General features: G+C 40.8%; 2 protein-coding genes across 5 annotated transcripts; one reads left to right on the top strand and one right to left on the bottom strand.

Moving 5' to 3' along the window:
- Positions 1-466: 466 nt before the first annotated feature.
- jph2 (junctophilin 2) lies at positions 467-14,010 on the bottom strand. The gene is made up of 5 exons (XM_030769258.1): positions 13,632-14,010; positions 10,970-11,789; positions 4,812-4,930; positions 2,052-3,001; positions 467-547 (listed from the first exon to the last, which is right to left on the bottom strand). The coding sequence occupies exons 1-5, from the start codon at positions 14,008-14,010 to the stop codon at positions 467-469; spliced, it is 2,349 nt and encodes a 782-aa protein (XP_030625118.1).
- A 2,061-nt stretch (positions 14,011-16,071) lies between these two features.
- gdap1l1 (ganglioside induced differentiation associated protein 1-like 1) lies at positions 16,072-26,572 on the top strand. Of its 4 annotated transcripts, none has more exons than XM_030769623.1 (6): positions 16,072-16,251; positions 20,225-20,441; positions 22,894-23,067; positions 24,224-24,318; positions 25,771-25,885; positions 26,229-26,572. In XM_030769623.1, the coding sequence occupies exons 1-6, from the start codon at positions 16,072-16,074 to the stop codon at positions 26,570-26,572; spliced, it is 1,125 nt and encodes a 374-aa protein (XP_030625483.1). The 4 variants fall into 4 exon arrangements, with proteins under 4 accessions (XP_030625483.1, XP_030625484.1, XP_030625485.1 ...); XM_030769624.1 differs by having other exon boundaries at positions 20,249-20,441; XM_030769625.1 differs by lacking the exon at positions 22,894-23,067 and having other exon boundaries at positions 20,249-20,441.
- The last annotated feature ends 596 nt before the right edge of the window (positions 26,573-27,168 follow it).

The following is a 27,168-nucleotide window of genomic DNA, read 5'->3' on the forward strand; positions in this document are numbered from 1 at the left end:
TGAGAGAGGTGTCCACGTCGGCTCATCTGGGTCATGTCCTTGTGCCTGATAGTCCTGACTTATTGCCTATGAATACCCCCAAATCAGAAAAACATACACTGACAATAATAACATCTGATATTATTTAAGTCTGTGAATTGCACAACGGAAAAAACAAAACAAAACAAGAGACAAATTGAACACAAAAGAACTTGCATTAAATATATTTCTAGACAGTTTACTTACAACATATAAGCTCTGTTTGAGTTTGGGTTAAAATTTTAGCTACAGGTCGACTCAACTGATTTTGATCATAGACATAGTTGAGGCACTTCTTTCAGTCATATACTTTATAACATACTGCTGAAATTGCTTGTTTTAAAATGTTTAAAAGCAACTGCCACAAAATTATGAAGTTTATTGCTGTTACAAATGTGCAGTAATTTTGCACACGTATTTTTTTAATCTTACCTAAGGCATCTTTGTCTCAGGACAGGATGTGAACAAAGAGAATAGCCAGACCAATGTTCAGCAGAATGACCATGGAAATCATGATTGTGTTAGGCCCCTGGAGAAAAAACAACACAAGACCATGTGATTTGGTAACTTGCTAAAAAGAACAAACCATCAATTTTATATTACTCAGTAGGATTCATTTTTCAGGGTTCACTAAAGAAATTAATAGAAGAAATTACGAGTTTGACTATAAACTCAAAGACAACACTGAAGCTACAGGTGATTGGATTTCTAGAAAGGGATGTAAAAAGCCTCTTTGAGGATAGGAATGTCTTGAGGAGGGGCAGTCTTACATCAGCCTGCCTGACTCTGAAAAAAAGCAGTCAGGGGATTAGAGCCAGGACTAAATTTCAAGGAACACAATCTGGCGGTGTCATCTGTACCCGTTTGAGCAGCATTCAGCACTCAACACTGGGGGGCTGCTCTGTGCAGGAATGAAGACCCCCTCCTACAACATGTCCAATCTCCACGACAGCTGAAACCAGACACTAGACTCTCTACACTTGTGGATAACCTATAATTATGGCATAGAAGTCATACTGAGATTATCTAAAAAACTCATGTACCATTGAAACAGGGGTTTGTTGTAACATGTTGAGTGTGGGTACCATCCATTGTCAAATACAAACAGAAACAGAGTTTCATAATTCTCCTCTGAAATTTATAATGCTGAATAACACTGGACACCAATAGATGTTCACAATATACTACTACTATTTATCCAACTTTGGGTATAATTTTCTTGTCCAGATTTTACTTAATCAGAATGCTAAATCTCACAAGTAACACAGTTTATCCTGACAAGTGTCCATGAAAGTTAGCTTTTAAAAACTGCCCTAAGATCATAAAATCAATTGCATTTATGGGTTTTTTTTGCTCTCTAGGTTGATGTTTAACAATTTTCAGCTTCAAACTAATAGCCCAAAATAATCTGAAAACTGAAAGGTCAGTGGTGGAATTCCCAGTTGTATCTGAAGAAATAGCTATGAAAACACAATTACGCTGAGCATGGAACTGTTTGTAAGAGAGTATAAACACTGAGCGCTGGGTAATTATCCTGTAAGACTGGGGAGGACATGTTGGCTGAGATGGAAGGTCTGGTTGTGGGGGATAAACAGAGATCAGCATGTAATAGAAACCAGGATAAATCATCCACTTGTTTTCCTGATGTTTCCAGTATCATGGCTTACATTGTAGTGCTAGTTATTTGATACAGCAGTAATTCAAACCTATTTTGAGATATTAAGTATACTTTGTGGGAGCTGGGAATTAAGTAAAATGACATTAAAATTATATATTGCCAGTCCAAACTTGATCTCACACTAAGCCATGTATCTGAATTTTACTGTACTTCTTATAAACATAGCCTTTTGCTGCAGAAAGAAGCAAAAAAAGACACCTTACATTTCTAACAAAGAAATACTTTAATGTGTTAACTTTGGGGGGATGAGAGGTGAGAGGTTTGGGGAAATGAAGTATGTTAAACTGCTTCATAAAGGAATGCCTCTAACACTACCTGACTGTGTCTGAGTGGGAGTGAGTTTGAGTGGTCTTACCTCATCCACCTCTGTGGCCTCTAGCACTTCACTGGGGGCTTTGACTACAAGCCTCTGCCTCATCTCACTTTTAGACTCAGCTTTAGTTGCTGGTTTGACAGCTGGCTTGGCAACAGCTTTAGGTTCTGGTTTAAGCACTGGTTTGTGCTCAGGCTTGGGGGTAGCTCTTAGTGCTGGGCTGGGTTCTCGTTTTGGTGGCAGTTTGTGTTCCACTTTGTTAGCTGGTTTCTTTTCTTCCTTGACCTCAGCCTTAAGTACTGGTTCGCTCTCCACACCAGAGTGGGGGCGCTCTTGGACAGATTCAGCTCTATGTTTGGGCTCAGCCGCCTTGGGTTCAGGGGTGACTGCTTTGGAAGATACTTTAGAGGGAGGGCGGGGAGGCTCTTCTTCGTCTGTGGTGGAGACGAGGCTGGTCCTTACTGGAGTGGCTGGGGCTGCTTCAGCCTCCTTGGGTTCCAAGTCCATCTTCTGCAGTGGCATGATCTCCAAGTCAGAGCCTTGTTCGGCCTTGGTGCTCTGGCGGCTCGGGGTGCGCGATGGGCCTCGGTTGCTGGAAGCAGGCCGGTCCTCCATGGCAGCAGGGGCAGCAGCTGAAGCAGGTGCAGAGGATGGAGTGGTTGGTCGGCTACCTGCCCGGCTGCTGCCCCTGCTACCACTACCCCGGCTGGTTTTGTCTCCATTCCAGCTCCCGGGGCTCAGGAGATGGGAGTCTTCTTTGCTGGAGCTCTGTTTGGAGCGTCGGGACTCTGGAGGGGTGATGCCAGGGGTTGGGGACGGGGTGCGGGCCGGAGTAGAATTCGGTCTCAGGCTGTCCATTTCTTGTGCAGAAGGGCTCTCTGGAGGTGTTGGTGGAGACTCCTCAGCTAAAAGTGGCTCATGCATCACCGTGTCTGCATTCTCATTGCTTTCCACAATCTCCTGCAGGGCTCGTTTCTTAAGGTACTCTGGGCCTGTTGAACATATAATGACACAAAGCTGCTTTACTGTGATATCAAAAGTGATTTCATAGAGCTGTTGGGCTTAAGTGCTTTTACGCAGGACATTTCACACATCCGCACACATATATATGTGTTGCTAAAATTTACTTCATGTTTGCCACAAATATTAAATAAGTATGTGTGTAGAATGGTGCTAATGGTGCAAAGCAATGTGTGTAAAATCGTGCTAAGATTGATGAAGCGGCACAGGACAATAAAAACTCAAACATTTCACCAAGGTCTTCAAACAAATCATTTAAATTTCCTGTTAAATTTAATTCATTTGATAAAAATTTGCAACCGTTTTCTTAAATTGTTCAGCTAAATGTGCACTGCCCTGTACTGTCATGTCTAACAACAAGATTTCTAGGCTGTGCTATCATAACTTAAGATTTCTACACTGTGCTTTCGTTACTCCAGGTGACAAAGTAAATCCTCTCAAGACCAAGATTGACGCTACTCAAATAACTGACTCACCACTAGTGTTATCTACTGCTCAATTAACTGACTCGCCACTAGTGTTATCTGCTGCTCAAATAACTGACTCACAAGTAGTGTTATCTGCTGTACCAGCAGAGCTGTGAGCATAACAACAGACTCTGTTTCCAAGGCTCCCTTTTGCCTGATTAAGTGTGCTAATATTGATGAGATAATTGAAGTTGTAGACAGTGGTGGATTTTAGGACTGTGACTCAAGTCTATATTTATATTTGGGCCTCTTAATCTTTACATGGTCCACTCTCTCGTAATGTATCCACTGAAGTCAGTCGGAGGGGACAACACTCAACAGCTGTCACTGACATAAGAAAATTTGTTACACCTTAATTTATTCATCGGTGCCAAAAAAAAAACAGTCATATGTTAAGATCAGTCTGTGGACATACATAGACATGTATGGGTATCACTACACTCATTTACAAATTCATATATCTTGGTCAACCCATAGACTGTCGTTTTGAAACTGCACCACAAGACCACGTCTGAGTAGTAAAGACAGAAGACCTATTTTCTTTAATTAATTTAGTCACAAGGAGAGATACTGTTTACTTTGTGTAATGTGATGCACATCATATTGGTTATACTAGTTACAAATTACTTACAATGGAATATCTAACTTTTCTTGATGTCCTCAATCATTACAGTTCATTTGAAATATTGTGGTGGAAAATCAAGTGAATTCAATTCACAGTATTGACTAAATACCCATGTAAACGTCTAGTGAAAAACCTGATGTTAACACTAGCTGCTTACCCACTCTCACTGACTGACTTTGTATTGTGGGACACAGAGTGGAATTTGGGTTACATGATTTACAGTTTTTGCCTTGGACATTTCACACCAGTTGTTACATGACAAGATGGTATTTGTCTATGAACAGAAAAGAAGAGGAGTTACACTCTTCTTTTCAGTCAGGACAAGCCACAGGGTCACATCTGACTGCTTTGCATCGCAGCTCAAAGGCAGCGATACGATCCTTCAGCCCCCCTGTCGGACGTGCCTTTTTTTAGCCATTCAAAATGTGACTACCCTTGGGGTGAGCTTCAGAACAAGATCTGCTGAATCAGCAAACAGATATTTACAGCATGGTGCTAGAGCCATTAAACACGTATTTCTCTCTGTCTCTGTCATTCAGACCATCTTTCAGCTTCATGTTCAATGCACTGGCATAACTCACCCAAAGACCAGCTCATGGTGCATACAGTTATTCATTTCACTGAGCATCTTACTCTTCCTGTGAGTGTGAGGGCTTTGCAGCTGTCATAGTGTGGTAAACTGGTATGTACCTGGTTGATAGAAGGAAGGTGAGAGCTCCCTGGCGACCATCCTGGCGACGCTGGATTCAGCGTTGGAAGCCTGGGCAGCCTGTTCAGCTGCTTCTGCTTTAGCTTTAGCATGAGCTGTCCTGCAAGAGAAAACAGATCACTCTGTAAAAATGTTATTTTGTGGTTAAGAGAAAAATTGTTCTATGTGTTATACCTGGATTAACATTGCAATAACTATCAGGTATTTACTGTTTTATGAGAGGAACATGGGTGCTTTGGGTTTTTGAACTGGTGGGATATAAAATTGGGGTACATAGTATTGAAAATCTATAGCATAATACTTCAGTCATACCATAATGCAATCATAACATAATCCTTGCATTGTGCTGTAGTCTTGCTTTCTTGCTTGTTTATGTTGTTTTCAAAAACACTTACTAGCTGTAACCAGACCTTCATGACAAAAACAAATCTATGAAAAAACCCAAAACAAAACAAAACTAAACACACACTTGGAGAGAATCAACAAACCCATAAATGTAATCTCGTATGGCATTAATTCAGTGTGGCTCTTAAAAAGGACAGTTCCTGACACATGAGCTCTCTGATTTAAGTGTCTGGCTTCTGCGGTTCACAGCAACGGTGACAAAAGCTCTTTAAATTACCAGACCTAATAAGACAGACACGTCGAAATTCCGATACTACAGATACAGATGTTCCCTACAGATAAAGATTCAAAGTAAAATGTGACATACATATGATCCTGCTTTTGGCAGAACAACAACAATTTTCCCCCTTGAGGTCATTTTATGTTATTTATGTTATGTTTATGTTTTGTATTGGAGTTGCTGGCATCACCGCTGTACACAACTTGAGCTCAGCGAGGCTGTTTCGTCTTGTCTGTATTTGGAGACTTAGGTTAGCAGTTGTCTGGACTAAAAAAAGCCATGTGCACATCCCCTACATTTAAGAGTTCCCATTCTGTACACAGCCCTGTCCGTAACAGGCGGAGTACAATTAAAGCCCCAAAGACATTTTTTTTATTCTATGAATGGTCTCTCAACTCAGATCTAGTACAACACAAGCAAGGCTGATAGTATGGCTTGAAAATGTTGGCAAGATGCATGGTTGAGGTCGCATGGCTGAGTAGTATTATTAGTAGGAGATGGTGTCCTCTTCAACCATTGAGCTAGAACAGACATAAATTACCCTTTTAACAGTCTGAAAATAAGATACGGTTACAGCTATGCAGAGGACACCTGCAACACACAAAAACACTGCCTTCAGTTCTCATCTTCTTTTGTTAATACATTTACACATGATTAGCATGCATGAAGAGTAGTGCGTTGTAGAAATTACCATGGTTTAGAAATTCAAACATTTCTACCAAATTTTGTACACTTAAGAATTACGCTTTGTACACAATATTTCTCTGTCTCATTTCTTAAAATACAATGAGTAAATCAATAGTTTTAAAGTATACAGCACCCCATTAAGTGTGAAGATCGATATTACATTACAGACAACTTGAAACTCTGGAAAGTTCTTTAGCTCACTAAAACAATGTTTTCAGAAACCCATACGGCCTACTTTATGCATAATAAAGACCTTTTTTTTTTAAAGAAGACTTCTAAAAATTCCTGAAAGTGTGTTCCAATTCCTTATCACACACCAATCTTTTTGATTTTCTGTGTAGTGGAGGTACAGGAGTTCAGTCCTCATTGCAGACTTGGATCAGGGCTCTGTGAGTGCTTGACATAGTGTAAAGTTACACTGGGCTGAAAATAGTCACATCCACTTGAAGAATCCATAGAGGAGCCACTTCCCAATGGAACTATTAGAAAAGTTCAGTTGTCCCTGCGGAACATCCTAAATGAGCACCTGTCTACTTTAATTCAACCATCCATCTTTGGGGATCTTCTCTGGAGGCATTTGGTTGAAAGATTGCTGATGAAGGCTAGTTGAGAAAATAGCTAACTGTTCAATGCAACAGCCTCCACTTCTACGCTTGAACTTCCTCTAGATTAAGCTTTTACTGAAACTAAGTAGAAACGAACTTTAATACGCATGTTTCATTCATAATTTAAATGGACTGCAAAATGTTTGGGCCGGCTTTGTCGCATCTTGTCTGTATGCAGTCAACAGCATGGAAATAAAGCTACAATGCTCTGCTCACATAACAAGAGACAATGGCAAAATATGGGGAAAAACATTACAACTGCCTGGCAAACTGGTGTAGAATGGATAAGCTGAGTGTTTTGACTGGTACTATGGTGGCGTAGAGCTTGTTTGGTTAAAATGGCTGCCTGGATTGCTGGACTGCCAAATGGTAGGCGGAGAGATCTTTGACAGATGGCATTTGCTACAGACTACTTGCCACAGTTCACTGAAATGAACACACATATACACACACACACACACACACACACACACAAACACTCTGCCTCCCTCATTACACCACAGTGTTACCCAAATGCAACTGTTCAAATCCGCATAGCGGGCCACTTTTGATTTGAGTCACTTCAAACATCAAACTGTTCAAGAAGCATTGGATATTTTACTGAATTAAATCTCCCCAGCATGACAAGGATCATATCCCAAATATCTGATCATAAGGGAGCCCGCTGGTCTGGTTCCCACACAACAGCACAATGACTCTGACAGGTCTAATCAACCACCTGACTTAAAAGTGCCTATCCTTTTACTGCAGTCATACAGCAATAAGAGAGCAAAAAAACAGTTTCTTCACTTTTTGACAGATGTTGCTTTACATGTACACATAAAAATATAGACATTTTGTCTCCTGACTCATCCTGACTGGTCTGCTTTGTGTCATGTCACAGTCTTGCTCTTGCGTGACGACAGATAAGCCTTTAGCACAACATTTACTGTTAGAACGCAGCGTTGAGAGGACACACTCACGATGGGCATCAGTGATTGATGTTCTGAAACTAAGGCGTATGCCCTGTGATGGCATTTCTGTTTGACCTGACAGACAAACGTTCACCAGTAAAACCATTAAGAGTCAACAAAACTGTAAGCTTACTGCATACTGCTTCAGTCTGAACTGTACTGATAACATCTTCATTTTACACTACTGTTTCAGTGGGACTGCTTCCTGTATTCTTTCTGTGTTTCCCTTGATTAATCTATGTCTTGTTGGATTTACTTTAAAATAACCACAAATGTCACTGAACAGACATTTGGAAAACAAATTTTCCGGTGAGAAAGAGCCCTTGGTATGTTTTGGATATGCTTTTATTATTGACGGTTGTGTCAGTGCTACTCTGTGTGTGTGTGTTGATATTTATCTGTAATGTGCTGTAGTGGCAGAGAGTGATAGTGTGTGATAGTGAGTGATGGTGTGTGAGTACAGGACTGTGCTTGGGTGTTGGATATGTATATACTACCAGGCATTTCACAAGTTTACTGCCTCTACAATATTTATATCCTCCAAATCATTCTGACACCCCCTGCTGAAGCAGGGCTTCACTGAAGCCTATAAGATTGGGCAATGTTTTAAAGAGAAGCAAAAAAAACTTCCATCCATGTAAACTTTCACAGTTTTACATTTCTGTGTAACATTTCTGTGTCCTGAACTAGTATAACCCTGAAACAACACCAGTTCACAGTTGGAGGGTTCTAAGAAGGGATAAATGCATATGCCATCTTTTGGCATTAGTGTACAATCGCTTAAGTCTGTTTTTCTACGACTCCGGAAATGAGTTGAATTATATCTCCTTAAAACTTGGTGCAGAAACACGTCGGTGCGGGTGGCTGAGGAGACGGGCCTGAAGGGAGCTATCAGCTGCTGCATGCCTCTGCGATTGTGAGGCAGCAACACTGCCTGTCCTTATTTAGACAGGCCTCCTTACTGACACTGGGCTTATGTGCGTCATTTACACCCAGTACTTCCTTGGCCTCCGCTGAGACTCGGCCCCCGGACCAGCCTCAAACTCAAAACACTCAATGTCAGAGGCAGCGCTGTTAACCTGTGCCCGGCTCTCAATGAGCAGCTTGCCAAGTATTTTTATCTGTGACTTCACCACAATGGTCACTCAACCCCTGGGTCAGAAGGAAAGTTTATTTGGGCACTGACAGGATCACAAATGTGGTTCACAACAGGTACAAATGAATATTTTTGATTAGCTTCCTGCTGTTCCCAGTTTCTGTCACACTGTGAAATCTGATCATACTTAAGTGTATGTTACATAAGGAGAGTGTAGAAGAGCAGACATTGCTTTACCTGAGAAAGTGACCTCTTAGTGATCTTTCCATTAAAGAAACTAAACTAGATTTGATCAATGTTTTTTTTTATGCCTTGTGAAATGACATGACAAATACCAGTTTCCAGCCTGAGACCACCAAAAACTAAAGCCTTTGGGATGCAGAATCCAGGCAATCTTTGTGTCTCACTACGTGCATAGGCTCTTGACTGTTCCTCATGTTTATTCCTGGAGTCTTTGTGGCTAGGCCTGGCAGTGGATGTGATGTAGGGAGCCACAAGCCACTGACACTGCTAATTGTACTTGTCTACAGAGGTAAAATATTTAGATTTCTATCTACCCTTGACAGGATCTGTTGTTCATCATTGGGATTCTTACTGTTATAAACAAAGGGCTAATTTCAGGTGTTCTGGCTTTGATAAAAACTTCCTTCCTTGTAAGGCCATGCACAAACCAAGGCATGACTAGTCTGTCCTCATCAGCATCATGGAACACTTTCTCATTTTAGCCCTGGGTATATACAGCAGGACACAAAAACTGCACAAAGTAAATGAAAATAATGGAAATACTGTGGGAAACTACAGATCCTATGCGCCAACTTGACAAAATAACTGCTCCTAATTTTAGTTAAAATTGCACAATTTCCATCCTATGCCCATTTCATTGGGAAATAGTTACATATCATTTATCAATTTTGTAATTTTTTTTTTTCATTTGGTTTCTCTTTTTTTATATAATATGGTTAAAGGTGGCACTGTGAGCAATTTGCCAAGTCAAATTCCTTGTATGTGCAAACTCACTTGGCCAGTATAGTGATTCAGACTCAGATTCTGATTCTGGAAGCATCTGGTTTAGATTGTCAAATATCCACTGTGTGACTTTTATAGTTAACTTACCCAATTAAATTATATAGTGAACTATTATAATTAACATATAATTAACAAAGCTATTTATTAACTTATGATCATGTCTTGTGTAATCCTTTGTCTGACTGCTCAATGTGGGCATGTGACACCTCAATTATATGAATTTAAAAAAAAAAACCCACAACAGGCCATTTAATGCTTGTTATTTAAAAAGCAACAATCACAATCCACTCGTAGACACAATGCAGTCAAAATGGACCTCCTCAGAAATATACTAGTGAAAATTTTGCTCTGCCAACACAGGACATTCAACAGTAAACAGTTGAGTCCAAAAATGTTGTAGCTGGGATCTTCTGCAGTGTACTGGTCTCATTCAGTGAATTTGACAGTAATTCCTGCTTTATCCTTCCCAAACTACAATAGAGTGCGATGCACATGCCCATAAAGGGAACCCTGGCTGAGCTCATTCGCATGGAATTTACTGTCACAGGAAACAAGTTTGGTGTTGCCAAAATGATAAATGCATGAATATTCAACAAGCATACCCTCAACAGTGAAACAAGAAAGTTAAACAAACACAAAACAGCTGTGAGATTGTAACTATTTGTCAAAAACTGTAAGCTGCCTTAGACATAAAATACACAACAAAGCAACAGCTTGTTAAGTACGATAGGATCATTTGTCTCTTCTGATATCACAATGTTCCAAAAGTAACAAGGACAAAAAAGCATATTCCTAATGAGTTTTAAATAAACCCAGTGGCTATTTCAACCCATTTTCCCATAAAGAGTTTCCTCTAAAATATACCACAGCAAATAAAAAAAGATCTCTTACTTGTATTACATCGGCTTCAGCCTCAACCATCTATGGCACAAGATCTTTATTTAAGATAACCACTTCACATCTCATGCTGCAGTACTCTCTACTAATTTCAAAACAGTGGCTTTCCTTCATTGCCTGAAGACATGTTTACATGAGTTATCTTTGAAACTGTGCTCCTCTGAGGTGTGGATAAACAAGAACCTCTTGGAAACCTACACAAGGTTCCCTGAAAACTGTGTTAAAATGGCCAACATCATCAACTACTGACCTGGAGGCAGCGATTTCCGCCTTCTGTTTGGCGATGGCAGCTGCCCGCTGTGCTCCTTCCACGCTGCGCTCCACCTTCTGTTTTATCTTTGTGCCTTTCAGTTGGATCATCCTCTTCTTCACTGCCTTCACTAACATGTTGTTCATGTACTTGCCTTCCTCTTTGCCACCTTCTGCAAAGGTGGTGCAGCCATAGCCATGTCGCTGGTTGTCAAGCCATTCTCCTTCGTACTTCAAGCCACTAGAGCGCTCACTGATGCCGTAGCCCGAGCGTTTGTCGTTCTTCCACTCCCCCATGTAGACCTCGGTGGTGGTGGCATCAATATCAGCCTCCACCGGAGGGAATTCCTGGCCCTCCCCTTCACCCTCGCTCTCACCCAGGCTGATGGTGGAGTTGGCGTCACTGGCAGTGGAGCTGAGGGCAGATTCGCTGCGTAAGAAGCTGATCTTGCTCTTCTGGCTGGAAAGCGAGGTACGTGAGTCAGACTTCTTCAGCTTCCCCAGCAGTGAACCACGGCGAAACAGACCCTTCTTCTTTGGTTTGACGGCTTCTGGGTCCACCTGCAGGGTGAGGGCAAAACCACCACGGGCTGGGCCTATGGGAGTGGAAGGGGTAACCACAGTCTCCTGGCCTGCCGCGTTGGTGGTGGTGATGACCGGGACATCTTGTTGCAGCAGAGTACCATTGCTGTGCTCGCTGCGCAGGGAGGTAAGTGAGTTACGCAGAGGGGAACGCACAACTGCCGCCATACCATAGGGGACACTCTGACGCACACCGTAACCATGCCGCATGCCGCCTGTGAACTGCCCCTGGAAAGTGCCTGAAAGACACAGGAAAGAGTGAAAACAGTGTAATACACTGTCAACTGTCAACTTACTCACACAAAAGGATGCTCTGTTGGGTAATGAGGATAATGAATAAACATATCACTGAAAGATCACCAATGATGGATATTCATGTATATTATCAAGGCACAGTGGTAAAGAATCACAGTTGAGGGACACATGTTTTCAGTGCTTCCTCCCAGCCTAGTGTGTTCAGTGTGAGAGAAGAATTGCTAATTTTACTCTTCTTTTTTTCCTGGCTGGAATTAAGAACATGTGATAGGGATAAAAGCCCACAAAGAGACAACAGTGGACAACCACTTCAGATGTGTAAAAGAATAAAGCCAAACATCTCTGTATGTGGGACTGTGTTTAAACACATGACAATCTACATCTCTGTAATTCACTGCTGTTAGCACTGATTTTAACATGAGCAGATAGCTGGATCTGAACATACTGGATTCTTTGAGACTTTATGCTGAAATCAAAAGGAAACCCATAGCATTGTTTAACACATGCATAATGCATGTAGAAGTTTCAAACGTCCATTCCCAGAGGTGCTAACATGAATAGAACATTAAATATGACCAGACAGAATGCTCCCTTTCATCAGAATGCATGCAAGGGCAAGCACTGACAGAGTTGATTCATTTTCATTGTTCCATGAGCTCACTTCAGTGGACAGCAATGTACTGATGTCTACCTCTGGAGTAACGGACACTAAACCACGTGCAGTTATTTATGTCCACAATGATCATGTTCATGTCCTCTCAAGCAACACATGTCTGAGTTCCATCAGCCCAGAGAGAGAGAGAGAGAGAGAGAGAGAGAGAGAGAGAGTCAGGCCAAAAGAACACTGCCGTCTAATTCTTTATTTAATTAAATATGCCCTTACACATAGTATTGCTTCTTCTCCAGTATGGACTACCACCAAATATGATGAGTCAGCTACGGGAGCTCAAACATAGTCTGGATATGGTGTGTTCTTTTCAAGTGGTCCAATCACAGACTGAAGTGGTCTTTACATTGTTCACTCAAGTGAATACATCAGTCAGTCTGGAATCTTACTTTTGAAGCTTAAAGACGTGTGTGGGAGAGAGACATTTAGGTAACGTGTTCTGTGCAAGAGTAAATGAATCCTAGTTTTTGCATCAAAGTGGTAGAGTTGGAAAAGTTGGACACACCTGAGACAAGAGACTGAAGCACTTCCTAATGTCTATACAGGTCAATACATCCACCCCGTCTCCCTCTGAGTCTTTATAGCAGGGCAGTGATCTAAAGATCTCACCATGTGAAAGATGCGGTACATCCATGTTCATCTTTGACAGCAAACTTCTGTCTGTACAAATCAACATCGTCAAAGCATAAACTCTGTTTTGCCCCCCCCCCCCCCCGCGCCAAAAGCCACTACTTGGTTTCAGACCAAAAAAGGAATCTTCTTTTGTGCCACACTACAAGATACTGGACTGATGACAACTAACGTGTATCCCTCTGTCATCTTCCTTTGGCATATGCCAGCAATGGGCTCTACACCAGTGAACCATCTGTGGCGACGCTAGGGTTCTGTGTTAGCGGGCTGCTCATATAGGCGAAACTACGAGTTTTCAGTCAAAGAACCAGACGCTGTCTAGTGAGAACAAGACATTACAGATGTCTTGGAGACCAACCCCAATGCACAATGGCACATTTCAGTGTGAACCCTGCATTAACATTACACTTGATCGCACACATAGTAACTGTCTTAAAGATCACATCCAAGTCCTAAGAAACTGACACTTATTGCACGTTGTCACTGGGAGGGATGCAGTTTATATACGGAAAGAGACCTGCAATCTTACCTCCATCAGCATATGTCTCTGTTCCATATCCATCTTGTAATCCGTTATTCCAAGTACCTTCGTACTTCGCCCCGCTGCCGAGGCTAATGCGCGTGCCATATCTACCCTTGAAGCCGTGAGTCCACTCTCCTTTGTAGACCCAGTGTCCCTTAGTTTCAACTCCCAAACCATGGCGCTTGCCTTGAGACCAATATCCTTCGTATGTGTTTCCACTTGGCCAAGTGTAAATTCCGACCACCTCAAATCCGTAATTCCAGGAGCCCGAGAACTCCCCCTGTCCTTTCGGTCCAGTGCAAATTCCATGCCCGTGGGCTTTGCCACCTTCCCAACCACCACAGTATGCCCCGCCATCGTCAAACTCAAAGCGACCTCCGCTCATACTCTTCAGAGAAACTGCTGAATACAAAGACTCTCAAAATTGTGAAGTATTAAAAAGATGTTATTAAAATTATATCCTCGTAAACTTTTAAAATCATTATTGGTATCCTCAAAATTGCAATCCTCGTTTTTGAAGCTGTATCATTGCTTGTAACGTAAATCTATTTCACCGCACGAAATATCCGCTCATATAAAGAGTTTTTCTCCCTGCATCAGTCAGACTGTCAAATTTGTTATGAACTTGCGTCAAATCCAAGCGATGTAGTTGCTGAGTCTACTTAAAGTAGGGAAAATTACTTCATTTTGTTACAGGTTACACTGAGCAACGTTCCCTTATTCTCTCTCTCTCTCTCTTTTTTTATAATTTGTCAAGCCAGTGATCTTTCATGGTTTTCAGAGTGGCTCGACAGACGGCCCTGTCCCCATTCCCTGTCTCCCCTCTTTGCTATCTCCGCGCACTTGGTGCTGTTGGAAATGTTATAACAGTCCCAACAAGGCTACCAGATCCGAGCACTGTTCCAAAAATACAGCCCAATCCTTACCCTGCAACAAGGCTCTTTTAAAAGCCGGGCCAGATCACTTGCATCTAAGGGGCTGGACGTGCGTGTTACTATACCAGGTTTAGATAAATTTGAGCTTAACTGTTTTAGATGAATGGTTTAAACAATTAATAATAAAACATAACTCAAGGCCATAAAAATATGAGTAGGTTATGCAAATATCACTGTGCTTTTACAAACTTTTAAATTAGACAATCTTTTGCTTAGTGTCAGATAGCTCTCAGTAAGTGAGCAGAACATTGTTAACGGTAAACTGCGCGCGCGCGTGTATGTGCGGCTGGGGGTGAGTGGTTGGAGTCGTGCGTGCATTAATTTTAGTAACTTTACAGTTACGATAGCTACGGTTAGAGGTAAAAGAGTCAGTATAACTGGCCATTGCTACTTATCACTGCCGCGATGGATTCCAACCAATTTAACAGATCCTGACAGATTTTAGAGCCGTTTACGTTTTTAATTTGTCCTGAACTCTCCTTGACGGCGAAACTATTTCGAAAATAATAAACCACTTGTACGGAACCGTTTAAGGATATTTTGTCCGTTTTAAATAAGACGAGCCGTTTCATTCTTATTTGAAACTTTTTGCTGACCCTCTCTCATACGTCAAACGCTGGCAGCTACAGTATATGTGACACGCTCACACATGTAATATAATCGGATATACAATTTCGCATATACATGCGTGTTATCTAAAGCGCACACATCTATGCAACACAAGTGCAACTCGCACAGATATCCTGTTGCATTAACACAAGCAGTCAAATGGAATACGGATGAATTAATCAAACTTGTATTAATAACTGTTCGGGCAAAGGTTGAAGGAGAACAGTGCCATCTGGTGGCAAATATTACATATTACACGTGTTGTTTCGGTTGCACCGGTCCGTAGAAATCCACCCAAAATTGCTTTAAATTTTGAAATTATCTTGAGAGCGAATTTTATACTTTTATACGGACACACAGTATTGTTTTAACATTGCATACAATGTCATTAAAGCGGACTAAAAGTTCTTCGAGTTTGATAAAAGACATTTAAGCAATAATTTGTTAAAGACAGATATTGTATTTATCTCCATTTTTTGTTTGGATCACTTTAATAATACACCGTCTAAGACTTAAAAATAAAATGACCTTCGTTCAATATAAGGCTATGCATCGCCCCAGGACACACACATCCATAACGCATATTAGCTGTTTGTGATTTAATAGCGATATGCTTTATCATTCATAATGTCTATAAGTGAATGTTTACCACAAGGGCATCTGATTTGTCTAGCTGTGTCTGTTCTAGTGAGGGGGTCATTCGAGATTGAGTGAGCTCGAGAGAGGTTTGAAGCCGATGTGCCGACGTTAAATCGATGATGCCCTGTTCGTGGTGCTGAAATCTCCTGCGCGCTCTCTCTCTCTCTCTCTCTCCCCATCACTCCCTCCCTCCCTCCCTCCCTCCTCACTCACCCTCTCTCTCTCCTTCCTGGTACCCTCTCACACGCACAAAACCCTCTGTCATGGCGTCTTCCAACAATGTTACCCCTACCAACTGTAGCTGGTGGCCCATATCAGCCATGGACGAAGATGGCAAAATCACAGATGGAGAGGAGAGTCAAGAGCCCACGATAGAACCTAAGCCATTTTCTAAAGACAGGCTCGTTTTGTACCACTGGACGCAGTCCTTCAGCTCTCAAAAGGTAAAAAACATACCATGAAAATGGAGGTGATCTGTGTGTGTTACCCACATGCCTTTTGCAGTGGGACAGTTTGAGACTACCGAAATGCAACGATTCCATAGATTTGTCTGGACTTGTGACTTGTAATACCGGTGGATTTATTATCCGGCAATCTAACAGCGTCGATTTTTTTTTTAGATATTACGAAACCGCTGCAGTGTGTGGGGGAAAAATTAAATGTTGTCTGGCACCAGCAAAGCTATAGCTTTAGACCGGTAATTACTAATATCTCCACAATTTGCCTGGGCGACTGATTAATGAAAATAGGCTACGCCGCTTTTTTGACCACTCGCCTCCGACTGCATCGTACACCTTTCAGTGGCCTTAAAGGACGACACTCTAAATTATTCATTAAATATGAGGTAGCTCGGTGAAAAACAAACGAAGCGTGATTATTATGTCAGTATCAGTTGCTAAATATCTATGTCCTGCTAGTATGTTGTATATTTTTCTTTAGAAAAAAATGTGACCTTAATGTGAACAGTGTCCGAGCGAATTATCCTGATGTCACGATTTTGTTCAAACTAATCAACAGTGGACTGTTGACGGTTGAAAGAGATATTATTGCAGTTCTGGTTATACCCTTCAACTTTTAAGACGACCACTTTAACAGTCTTGAAGCATCCTCACCGATCCATACAATGTCACATATTCTAATACTGAAACCCCCAGGTGTTCCACACAGACAGCACTTTTGTTGACGTTATACGTCATAATACGAATTTGTGGCTAACGTACAAGTACAGAAAATGGCCTAGTCCAAACAGGGTGATTGAAATGGTAATATTTACTTTTATTTCTGCAGCTAATAGTTGTCCATTTTGTAGGCAGTCAGCAGTACAGGAGAGCTAAGATGCAAATATATATGCATATGGCTTTTTCAAGAGTAAGATTCATAACAGATGTTCTACCATGCGGCTACATTTGAGATTTTCCCCAATGTGCTGATCATGTTACGTCCATTATTTGTTATTTTAAACCAAATGAAGAACTTACTGTTCTAAGTTTTCAGTCATGACAATTATTGACTGCAGCAACAGAGTCTAGGATTTGAATGCAGCCCAAAATGTCCGTGCTCTTTTGCAGAGCGCCATTAATTATTGTCTTTCTTAGAAAGTTTTCAGGCATATTAGAGATTCTGTCGAGCGCTTCTCTTAAATGTTATAGCAAAGAGTAGCTGTAGAATTCTGGGTAATAGCCTGACGTCTCAGCACTACCTTGTCTACCATTAACCACTGGCTGACGGCCACTCTGAGCTGCTGACCGTTGCTTTTGTCACTCATGAGTCAAGCCTCACTGGTTCGATGTCTTGATTAGGGGTAAATGAATCAGTGTTTGCAGAACTTAGAAGATCTATCTCTTGGCACTGTAATTGAAGTAAGATAACATTTTATTATGTTATAAATAGGCGGGTAATCAGTGTGGAGTGGCTCTTCCTTGCTCTGTAATTCCAATGAAAAACTTGTACTTGTTTTCTTGAGTACTCAGTTGAAACTGCATTTTGTAAAAGCCCGTCGGAAACTAAATGGTTGCTCTTTACATATGTGATTTTATCAAAGAAAAATAAAACACAAAAAAAGCATACATAATAACATAAATCATTATACATTTAATGTACATTATATACAGGTTGAGAGAGGTGTGTGGATGCATTTGTATACAACCTAACCATGACATTCATCGTTGAAGTCAAGGTGACTGTATAACTTATGCTGCATCGTATTAAAAAGGAATCTGAAGCCTGTTATACATCTGAACAATATTGTGAGGGAAGCAGCTCTTGGGAGAAATGCAATCATATTGTATATATGTATGTAGTATGTGATCAGAGATTTAGAGGTTTAGACGTTCTCTCTGTTCTCATCATGTTTCTGACGTCATTCTGTTTCTCCACACACATTTACTGTTCAGATAGAAATCATGACATACATTCTGACAATCCAGATCATTCACTTGTGCATGCAATCAATTATATTCAATGAGTGTAAGAAATCCAAGACTTTGAGATAATTTATTCACAATTCAAACTTTGGAAACTGCACTAGGTTGGTTACAGCAATAACTTTGAGCACATTACTTCAGACACTGTTAATGTGTCTCTCAACTATACCCAAAAAGTCGTATTATAGGTATAATTTCTACATGGCAGTGTTGTAAACACGTGCAGAAGCTTTCTGACGCCACTGATTCTTGGTTCACTTTTTAGATGTCAGTGACTCGGAGTTATGGTGACAGGAGGAGCAGTACACTGGAATATTACTGGGGCAGAACATTCCATAATGTTTCACTTATAATGATTAACATGAGGGAAATGTCCTGGTATTATATCACTTTAATACGGATTAGAAGTGTGTTGGCACAGAGCGTGCTCACTGGTCTCTTCTCGTGCTCTGTTTGTAAATGATACACTGTTATGCTCTTTGTTCACGTTTCAAAATATTCATCTGCAATGTTTGGGTTTGGCAAACTGGTTCAGTACTGAAGCATAGCATAGCATGTTGTATTCCTCATTTTTTTCTTCTGTTGGTATACATAAAGGTCTAGAGCAGACCAGTTGTACTTTTATCTACCAGTAACAACATATAAAATACGCATCTCGGACTGATCATATTCCTTACTGCAAATAGCTTATTCCCAAACCTTTAAACAATCAACATTTGTGAAAGAGAAACACCCAAGCGTGTGTGTGTGCTGTGGATCTAGACAGATGTCGCCCGTGGACATACTCTGTGACCCAACTGTTCCCATCTACAGTGCTGTTTGTATTTCTCCCCTTCTCTCCTGCCTGACTGGGCATATTTACCTGGCTTGCACCCATCAATTTTGGGAAGCCCACACATCACCTGGAGTGTTTAAAGTTTATGTGTGTCTCTAAACTCAAGTTTTTATGTCTTGTAGTGAGTTTGTGTCGTAAAACAGCTATTGGTACATCTCTTTTCATTTTACATCATTTTACATTTTTAAAAAAAATGCAGAGAAGAAATGTCTTCTAATTTCTGTAATCTTTTTAGGCACATTGCCAGTGCTTTCCAGAACAGTCCGTACAGAACAACTCTGTGACCATACCCTATCTGTGTCTATGACATAAGCGAGTTCCAGGTTTGGCTGAAGGTGTCAAATTTGATGTGTACACTGGACCCTTCTTATGCTGATGGATTAAAAATTCCTTATCCAAACCTCACCCCTGACTGCAGGCCTCTTCACCCTGATTCTGGCACTCCTGCCGTACTGAGGGGGACTGACCTGTGTAGTAGCTGACTCATGCCGCATTTATGTGATACATATATTAACTTTATAAAGAAAAGTTTAATTTGTCTCCTTATGCTATAAAAAGCTAAGTCAGATTCCCTAGTGTTCCATTTGGCTACTTTATGCAGGCAGTATTTGTCATTAGTTAATCAACAAGAGGGTGAAGATTAAATTGAAGGATTGACAGATAATATGAAGCTAGACTTGCAAAAACCTCTTCATGTTTTAATATGGTGCTACAAAAATGAATAGTTTTCTTTCACTAGAGTAATCTGGCAAAAGCAATGCTCTAGTCATCATTACATGAATTTTACTTGAGATTTTACAGTGAAAACTACTGAAAACTACTTGTTTCAGAAATATATTTCAGAAAGATCTTTTTTACAAAGATCTGGTTGATCTCTTGGCAGTGTTGTCAAAGCAAGTTTGTGTCTGATAATGATGTGGTTTTGAGGAATATAAATAACACAGTTTTATCATTCATTTCATGTTTCATGTTTTCCAGGGGAAAAAAAAGAATTATTATGCTATTTAGTGTGGAAGCTGAAAAGACTTTCCTCTATCTGTATTGTGATCCATTGAATTTTTTCCTTCTTTGTCCTTTTTTTTCTTTCTTTCTTTTTTTTTTACATTTTAATGCCCAAATCAGACTTTTTCCCTTTTTGTGGACATTGGAATGGATCAGTGTGTTGTTTTGTTCCTTGGTCAGGTGCGTCTGGTGATCAATGAGAAAGGTCTGATGTGTGAGGAGCGTGATGTGAGCCTGCCCCTGACAGAGCACAAAGAACCGTGGTTCATGAGACTCAACCTGGGCGAGGAGGTGCCTGTCTTCATCCATGGAGACATCATCGTCAGTGACTACAATCAGATCATCGAGTACTTAGAGACCAACTTTGTGGGAGGTATTTTTGTCAGTAATGCATCACATCATAAAACAGCAACTTTGCTTTTATGAAAGTGATGATCAAGGTCTCAGTAATCTTTGCAGCTAAAGGGTCATGTAGAACAGTGTTTAATTGAAATCCCTATCAACATCTAATAACATCTTAAAGCAATACTAAGTTACTGATAGTCGTCTGACTATTATTTTACCACGTGCTTCTCTGTGAGTATCACACTGTTTCTGTTTTTCTGTACAATGTCAGCCTCTCGTAGTAGTGGAGTGTAAGCACTGTTTTGAACTGGCTGGGTGTAATGTCATTCTGATTGTCCTCAGAGCGTCCATTACGGTTTGCTGGGGATGAAACTGAGCAACACTACTGGTCCCAGGACCTCCCCTGAGGGGATTCCCTGTTCATTCCCCCGTATAATGAAAACTAAATGGCACGAGAGATCAGGCTGATTTTAGTCAGCTCAGGGAAGCTCCTCTGGTCACTGATGAAGAACAGTTTCAACCACAGAGCTGCAATATAAACTAATATGTCATGCAGTTGATCTTTACCATTCAGACATGCACTTAAATGAAAAAATAAACGGGCCTTGTATATATCTATATCTATATCTATATCTTTGTCTGTAGTTATACATATACTAGATCATTCAAATATTCAAATAGAGTTGCTAGCGGCCAAGCACTTGATGACTGATCCAGATGAATTGAAAAAGGAACATGATGTCAGTGGTGGTTTGGCTGCTATGTGCGTTTTTTTTAACATATCAACTTGAGGTTTAAAACCTCCATGGTTTTGGATTTTGTGGCCATTTCAATAATTTGTGACATTTCCATGCAAATATCAGCTATTTTCTTTCATGTGGAAAATTAATCATTTTTGTTAGTTGCAAGTTGCTGACTAGTCCAGGAAGGATTGATTTAATGTGCTTTCATGTGTTTAGGAAAGTCCCAGGTCAAAGGGTGCAGAGGATAAAAGTGTCAACATAGACCAGGAAGGCTGGTCAGAGATGTTTTTGAAAAACGAGTACTGAGATGTGTTTTTTTAAAGGTAGAAATGCAGAATTAAACTATATAGCGCCACAAAAAGGCCAGCTGGGTTCATTTTTGGTGTTGCTGCCAAATGAGTGAGGTTCTGTCAGTGCACTGGTTTTCATAAACAGTTAGCGATCAGTTTGGGAACTTTCTTCCAAAGCAGCAGAAGAAGAAGGAAGAAGAGGGAAGCCAAAAGATCAAAAGTGCAAACCTTAACAAAACCAACAGAGTGCCTGTGTGCCTCTGATACTTGCACTCCTCTCCTGATAAATGATTTACTTTGAACATTAGGAAGGGCCTAATATTGCCTTTTATGATACATATTAATCTATAAATGATTTTTGAATTGTTCTCAAACCAGTAAGATATGCTTAACTAAGGAATGTTAATCCGTCATGAAGTTGTCATATTTACCAGCTGAAGACAGTGCTGTAAGCATCTAGTTCTAGTTCTAGTTCTAGTTCTTGCCTGTTCTGCTGAGCAGATGCCATGCCACTGGCTAATCTGATTTACATTCATTGTCTCTCTGTTCAGTTTGCATTGAACCCTGGCAGAGTGGAATAGACTTTGGAAAGAATGCAGATCATAAAAGCAGAGCTGTCAACTAGACAGGACTACAGAGCTCCATTTGCGACACAACACAGTGTATTGAGGCTTTTGCCAAAGTAGAATTTACCGGCAAACAGTCAGTATGTTCCCTTTCGTCACACAATTAAAACCTTGTCAGTCAAGAGAATTGATTCACATAGCCATTAACTGTCCTGAGTCAACGTTAAAACTGTTGTGGTTGTTTCGTTCAAGTCATGAGTGTTACTTAAACTTTTACAAGACTCTATAGAGTCTAAGGTTTTGGAGCAGCAGCAGAATGGTGCAGGGCCGGTCAATTGGATTTTTGATCTGTGTCTCTTCCTCCCGTGGCTTTTTGACTTGGCTCTGGGCTTCAGGAACCCTGGCCATTAGATTTAGGCGCCTGCTTGTATATTCACAGTCAGTGCTGCAGCGTATCTGGCGTAGAGACTTTACCACCTGCGGCTCAGATTCTCTATATTCAGCATTCTGACTGGCAGAGACATCCGTATTTAAACACAGGCACGGCGAAGACGAAGATACCCCTGCACATGCCCAGCGGCACTGCCAGTATGTTGCTCAAATGCACAACTCCTCTGTTTCAGCAGATTAAGTTATGCTTATAAGGCAGGTTTATCAAAAGGCTGTATCTGTAATATATTCAGTAAATCAGGTGATAATAATTGTTCTTTTAAATTTGATGAAATCAAACGCATTAATGTAACTGGCAGGCATCCCTGTTGGAGACTGTTTTCAGTGGCATGCTGTTGAACTGAACAGAAGCGGATGGTGGTTGATACAGGATGACATGTGGTTACTCAGACCCCGTGTGTGTGTGTGTGTGTGTTTTTTCACTGACTTAGACACTGTGGCCCGGCTAATCCCAGAGGCCGGCACACCCATGCATGCCAGAGTGCAGCAGTACCGTGAGCTCCTGGACAGCCTGCCCATGGATGCGTACACACACGGCTGCATCTTACACCCCGAACTCACCACCGACTCCATGATCCCAAAATACGCCACTGCCGAGATACGGAGTAAGTTATGTCACTGATCAGTATGTGTCCCCATGTTCTCTCTCTCTCTCTCTCTCTCTCTGTCTTACACACATTCACGCTCTCTCTTACATTCTCTCTCTCTTTGACACATACATTCTCTCTCTCTCTTACATTCTCTCTCTCTCTCTCTTACTTACACACATACACACTCCTCTCTCTCTCTGTCACACATACACACACACACACATACACACACACGCTCGCTCTCACACACAGATACTCTCTCGCTCTCTCTTTATCCCTCTCTTGTTCTCTCTCACACACAGAAACACACACAAAGACACATAAACATACATGCACACACACACACACACACACACACCCCTTAGTTATACCCTTTGTCCTGGCTATGCAGTGTAGGGTTTGGTCAGCTTTCCCAGACTCCACACATTGAAATAAACAAAGCATTTAGACCAAAAGTCATCCTTTTTTCATAGAAATGTCCTGTCTGAGCAGGAAGCTAAATTTTGCTATCTGGAAGGTTTACCTTGAGGTGGAGTGAAATCAAAACTGCAGTGAAACGTAATGATGCCAAGTTATTAAGGCTGCATCTCCTGACATCAGGTCTGTTCAGTTTGCAGGGCATTGCACTTGTATTATGCAATAGAATCATCCAATGAATCAAGCCAAAGAGCTGATCCGCTCTTACATAGGAATGAATTAGGTCGGGGAAGCCCTGTACCACACCCAATAAATCTGCTTTATGGTTTATGCAAAGAGAAGGCCTTCCCCACACTACATCTCTACCTGCGGGTTCTGTTTATCAGAGTCATTGTGTGAAAAGCTGTAATATGGTTCTCAGACACACCTCAACGTGAAGGAAAAAAACCATTGCTTAGGTCCTTTGATGCACAGTTTAATTCATATTCATGTAACAAATGCCCAGCATCACTTCATATTATTTGATTTTGCTACTCGTTTTACCTGATACTTCACTGGGAAAATGACCATAAAAAATGTAAAAGTGTAATATGCTTTAGTTAAGGAAATACTTATTCCTTCAATGAGTTTGAAGACCACAGGACATAAGGTCATACATATTAAGTCACGCTGCAGTTCAGGTTAAAGCTACTGAGTTACTGTGTATTGATCTCTGACATGATATACTTCCCACCCAAACCCCCCCACCCCCCAGGACACTTGGCCAATGCTGCAACAGAGCTGATGAAGCTGGACCATGAGGAGCCCCAGTTGACAGAGCCATACCTGTCCAAGCAGAAAAAACTTATGGTGAGCTGTTTTATCACGTCATGCGTGCTTTAAAAAAATGTACTGAGATACTTCTTCTAGAACGAGCAGAGATGAAAGAGAGTGTCTGATCCTGGACGGAGCCTCCTCTGGTGAAGGGAATGACTGGATGACATGTGAAGCGAGGTTTTATGATTGGTTCATTCAGAGATGAGTGATAGAGAACAGTGGTCAGCAGTAGAGGTTTTGCAGGGAAGAAGTGGCTGATAAGAGGAAAGAGCTCTCTAATCTTGTGAAAAGGTGAAGAATGCTGAAAAAGAATGAGTTTCTTTTTTTTCATGTGTTTTTGAAGGGAAAAGAATAGGGAATGGAGTTTTCCAGTGTTTGCCTTAGATTGTTGTTGAGATTTTGTTGTTGCTGTTGGGCAACAGTTGTCCAGCTGCCCAGTGAGGTGCTGTCTTTAATTTTGTGTGCATGTTTCACATCTAAAAGTGAGATTCTCAATGATATATCATACCAGCCTATTAAATGATGAATATAGAATATTTTCAGTGTTTTGTTCTTTTGTTCTTTGCTCTTTTCCTTTAAGGAAAGGATCCTTTATATATCCCTTTCTAATGGAAGAGCAAGAACAAAACACTGAAAACAGCAAGATTTACACAGTGAACTTATTGTGTTTATATGTGTTTAGTCATTTCAAAATTGTTTAAGATCTATTAATGCCTACAGTGCTAGAGTCACTTTTGAGACAGTCTTGTTGTCGAGCGCTTTCTTGTTTGCATCTGCTCTGGCATGTTGTTTTATGTTAACACAGAGCAGTTTCCATATTCCATGCTCTTTGGTCTGGATGACACACACTCAGTCTAATTAAACTGAGATGAATTTGATTTGTGTGAGTGAAATCTACTGCATGCTGTGGATGGATAGAGCAATGCCTGAGACAGAGCATCAACAGGCTCAGTAGACTATTTCCATCAGCCAGACTGCCATATAGCTTTATCCTAACAGACTGACTAAAGCCCAGCCATGTGGTATGTGTGCCCTGTGATCAAGATGTAACAAACATGCAACTTTTTAAACACATAGTTTGTTTCTCAGAGGACACACCTCCAGTTCTCAGTAAACTTCATGAACAAGGGCCAAGGTAGAAGAGAACACATGCCATAACGTGAGCATGACTCATATTGGTTTATGAAAGACTGTAATTTCATTCTCATTTTGAACTGGGCGTAATGAAATTACCTCAAGAGCTTGTATCACAAGTGTTCATAATCAAATCTGAAAATGACCAACATTCTCATAGCCTGAAAAGGCTGCCAAATGGACAATCAGTCCTCATCTTTCATTTGCCCTCTTCTGCTTTCTGCTCTTTGTAGTACTTTGATCTGAGTATATTAATTTCGCAATATGTCAGAGTAAAACTAAAGCATTCATATGGGGACATTCAGCATCAGAGGAGCTTGTATTGATAGCTAATTACTTTCATGCTCCCAGGCAAAGATCTTGGACCATGACAATGTGAACTATCTAAAGAAGATCCTTGGTGAGCTGGCCATGGTATTAGACCAAGTGGAGGCAGAACTTGAGAAAAGGAAACTGGAATATCAAGGTAGACAAACATCAATCCTCTTATCTCCATTTGGTTAAACAGTTTATCCCACTGCATCATCCTTCATTGTCTCGTGAGTTATACCATATCTGTCATGATTATTACCACATTCAAACTTAACTCCATTTAGAAATTCTATATTATATTTTCTTCTCCATTCATAAATTCTATATTTCCTAAAGTATTGTTTCAAGCCATATTTAAACTGATATTGCATTGTTTTCAGCATTGTTCAGTTTAACTTATGCTTTATGAAAGATGATCTGTCACTGTGCGCTTATTTATTTATTTTTATTTTTCAGTGTCTTATTTTGACATGTTTTCTGTGTTGGTTTTGTGATAGGTCAGAAATGTGACTTGTGGCTTTGTGGACCTGAGTTTACACTAGCCGATGTTTGCCTTGGGGCCACGCTTCACAGGCTCAAGTTCTTGGGACTCTCAAAGAAATACTGGGAGGATGGCAGTCGGCCCAATCTCCAGTTGTTTTTCGAGCGAGTGCAAAAACGCTACGCTTTCCGCAAAGTCTTAGGAGACATCCATACCACCCTCCTATCAGCAGTTCTACCCAATGCGTTCCGAATGGTAAAAAAGAAACCACCGTCCTTCTTTGGTGCATCCTTCCTAATGGGTTCTTTGGGTGGGATGGGATATTTTGCCTATTGGTTTTTAAAAAAGAAATATATGTAGTGAATGCCCTCCTGTTGTGTTTTGTGTCTGTGTATTTGTGTGATGTTTCAGTTTTTCTGTAACAATGTTTTACGACAGCAGGAAAATATAAAAATCTATACAGAGATAGACACTATTACTTACCTGGGTAAATCCAAGAAAAATAGCAACATTCCAAGACAAGGAATTCTGATCAACAGCACATTTTGAATGCCTTTCATCCCTTTAATTTTGCTCCCCAAAGTTTCATTTTTGGATTTTTGTTTAGAATAACATTTTTTTTATTGTATGGGCCTGCATATAGAAAAGAGAGGCCACCTAAAAGAAACAAACACAAACATTTCCCATGTATAGCATTTATACTACAGCCTCATACAATAATTTCTTTTTCCATCACTTCATTTTAGGTTTTAGGCATTCACCTTTTTGCCCTTTTGCATTTCTTCATCTGGGGTTTTTCTGGACAGAATTTGACAAGTATCAGGACCTGGTGTTCTGTATTTGTCCTGCGGCCAGATACTGCCAAACTTCATAAGGAAATGATGTACATTTGCACGATCCATGTCGGGCACCACACATACACAATGTAACACACAAGCACTGTTTTTTCGTCAGTA

The sequence above is a fragment of the Chanos chanos genome, chromosome 3 (assembly GCF_902362185.1).
Source record: "Chanos chanos chromosome 3, fChaCha1.1, whole genome shotgun sequence".
Lineage (NCBI taxonomy): Eukaryota > Metazoa > Chordata > Actinopteri > Gonorynchiformes > Chanidae > Chanos > Chanos chanos.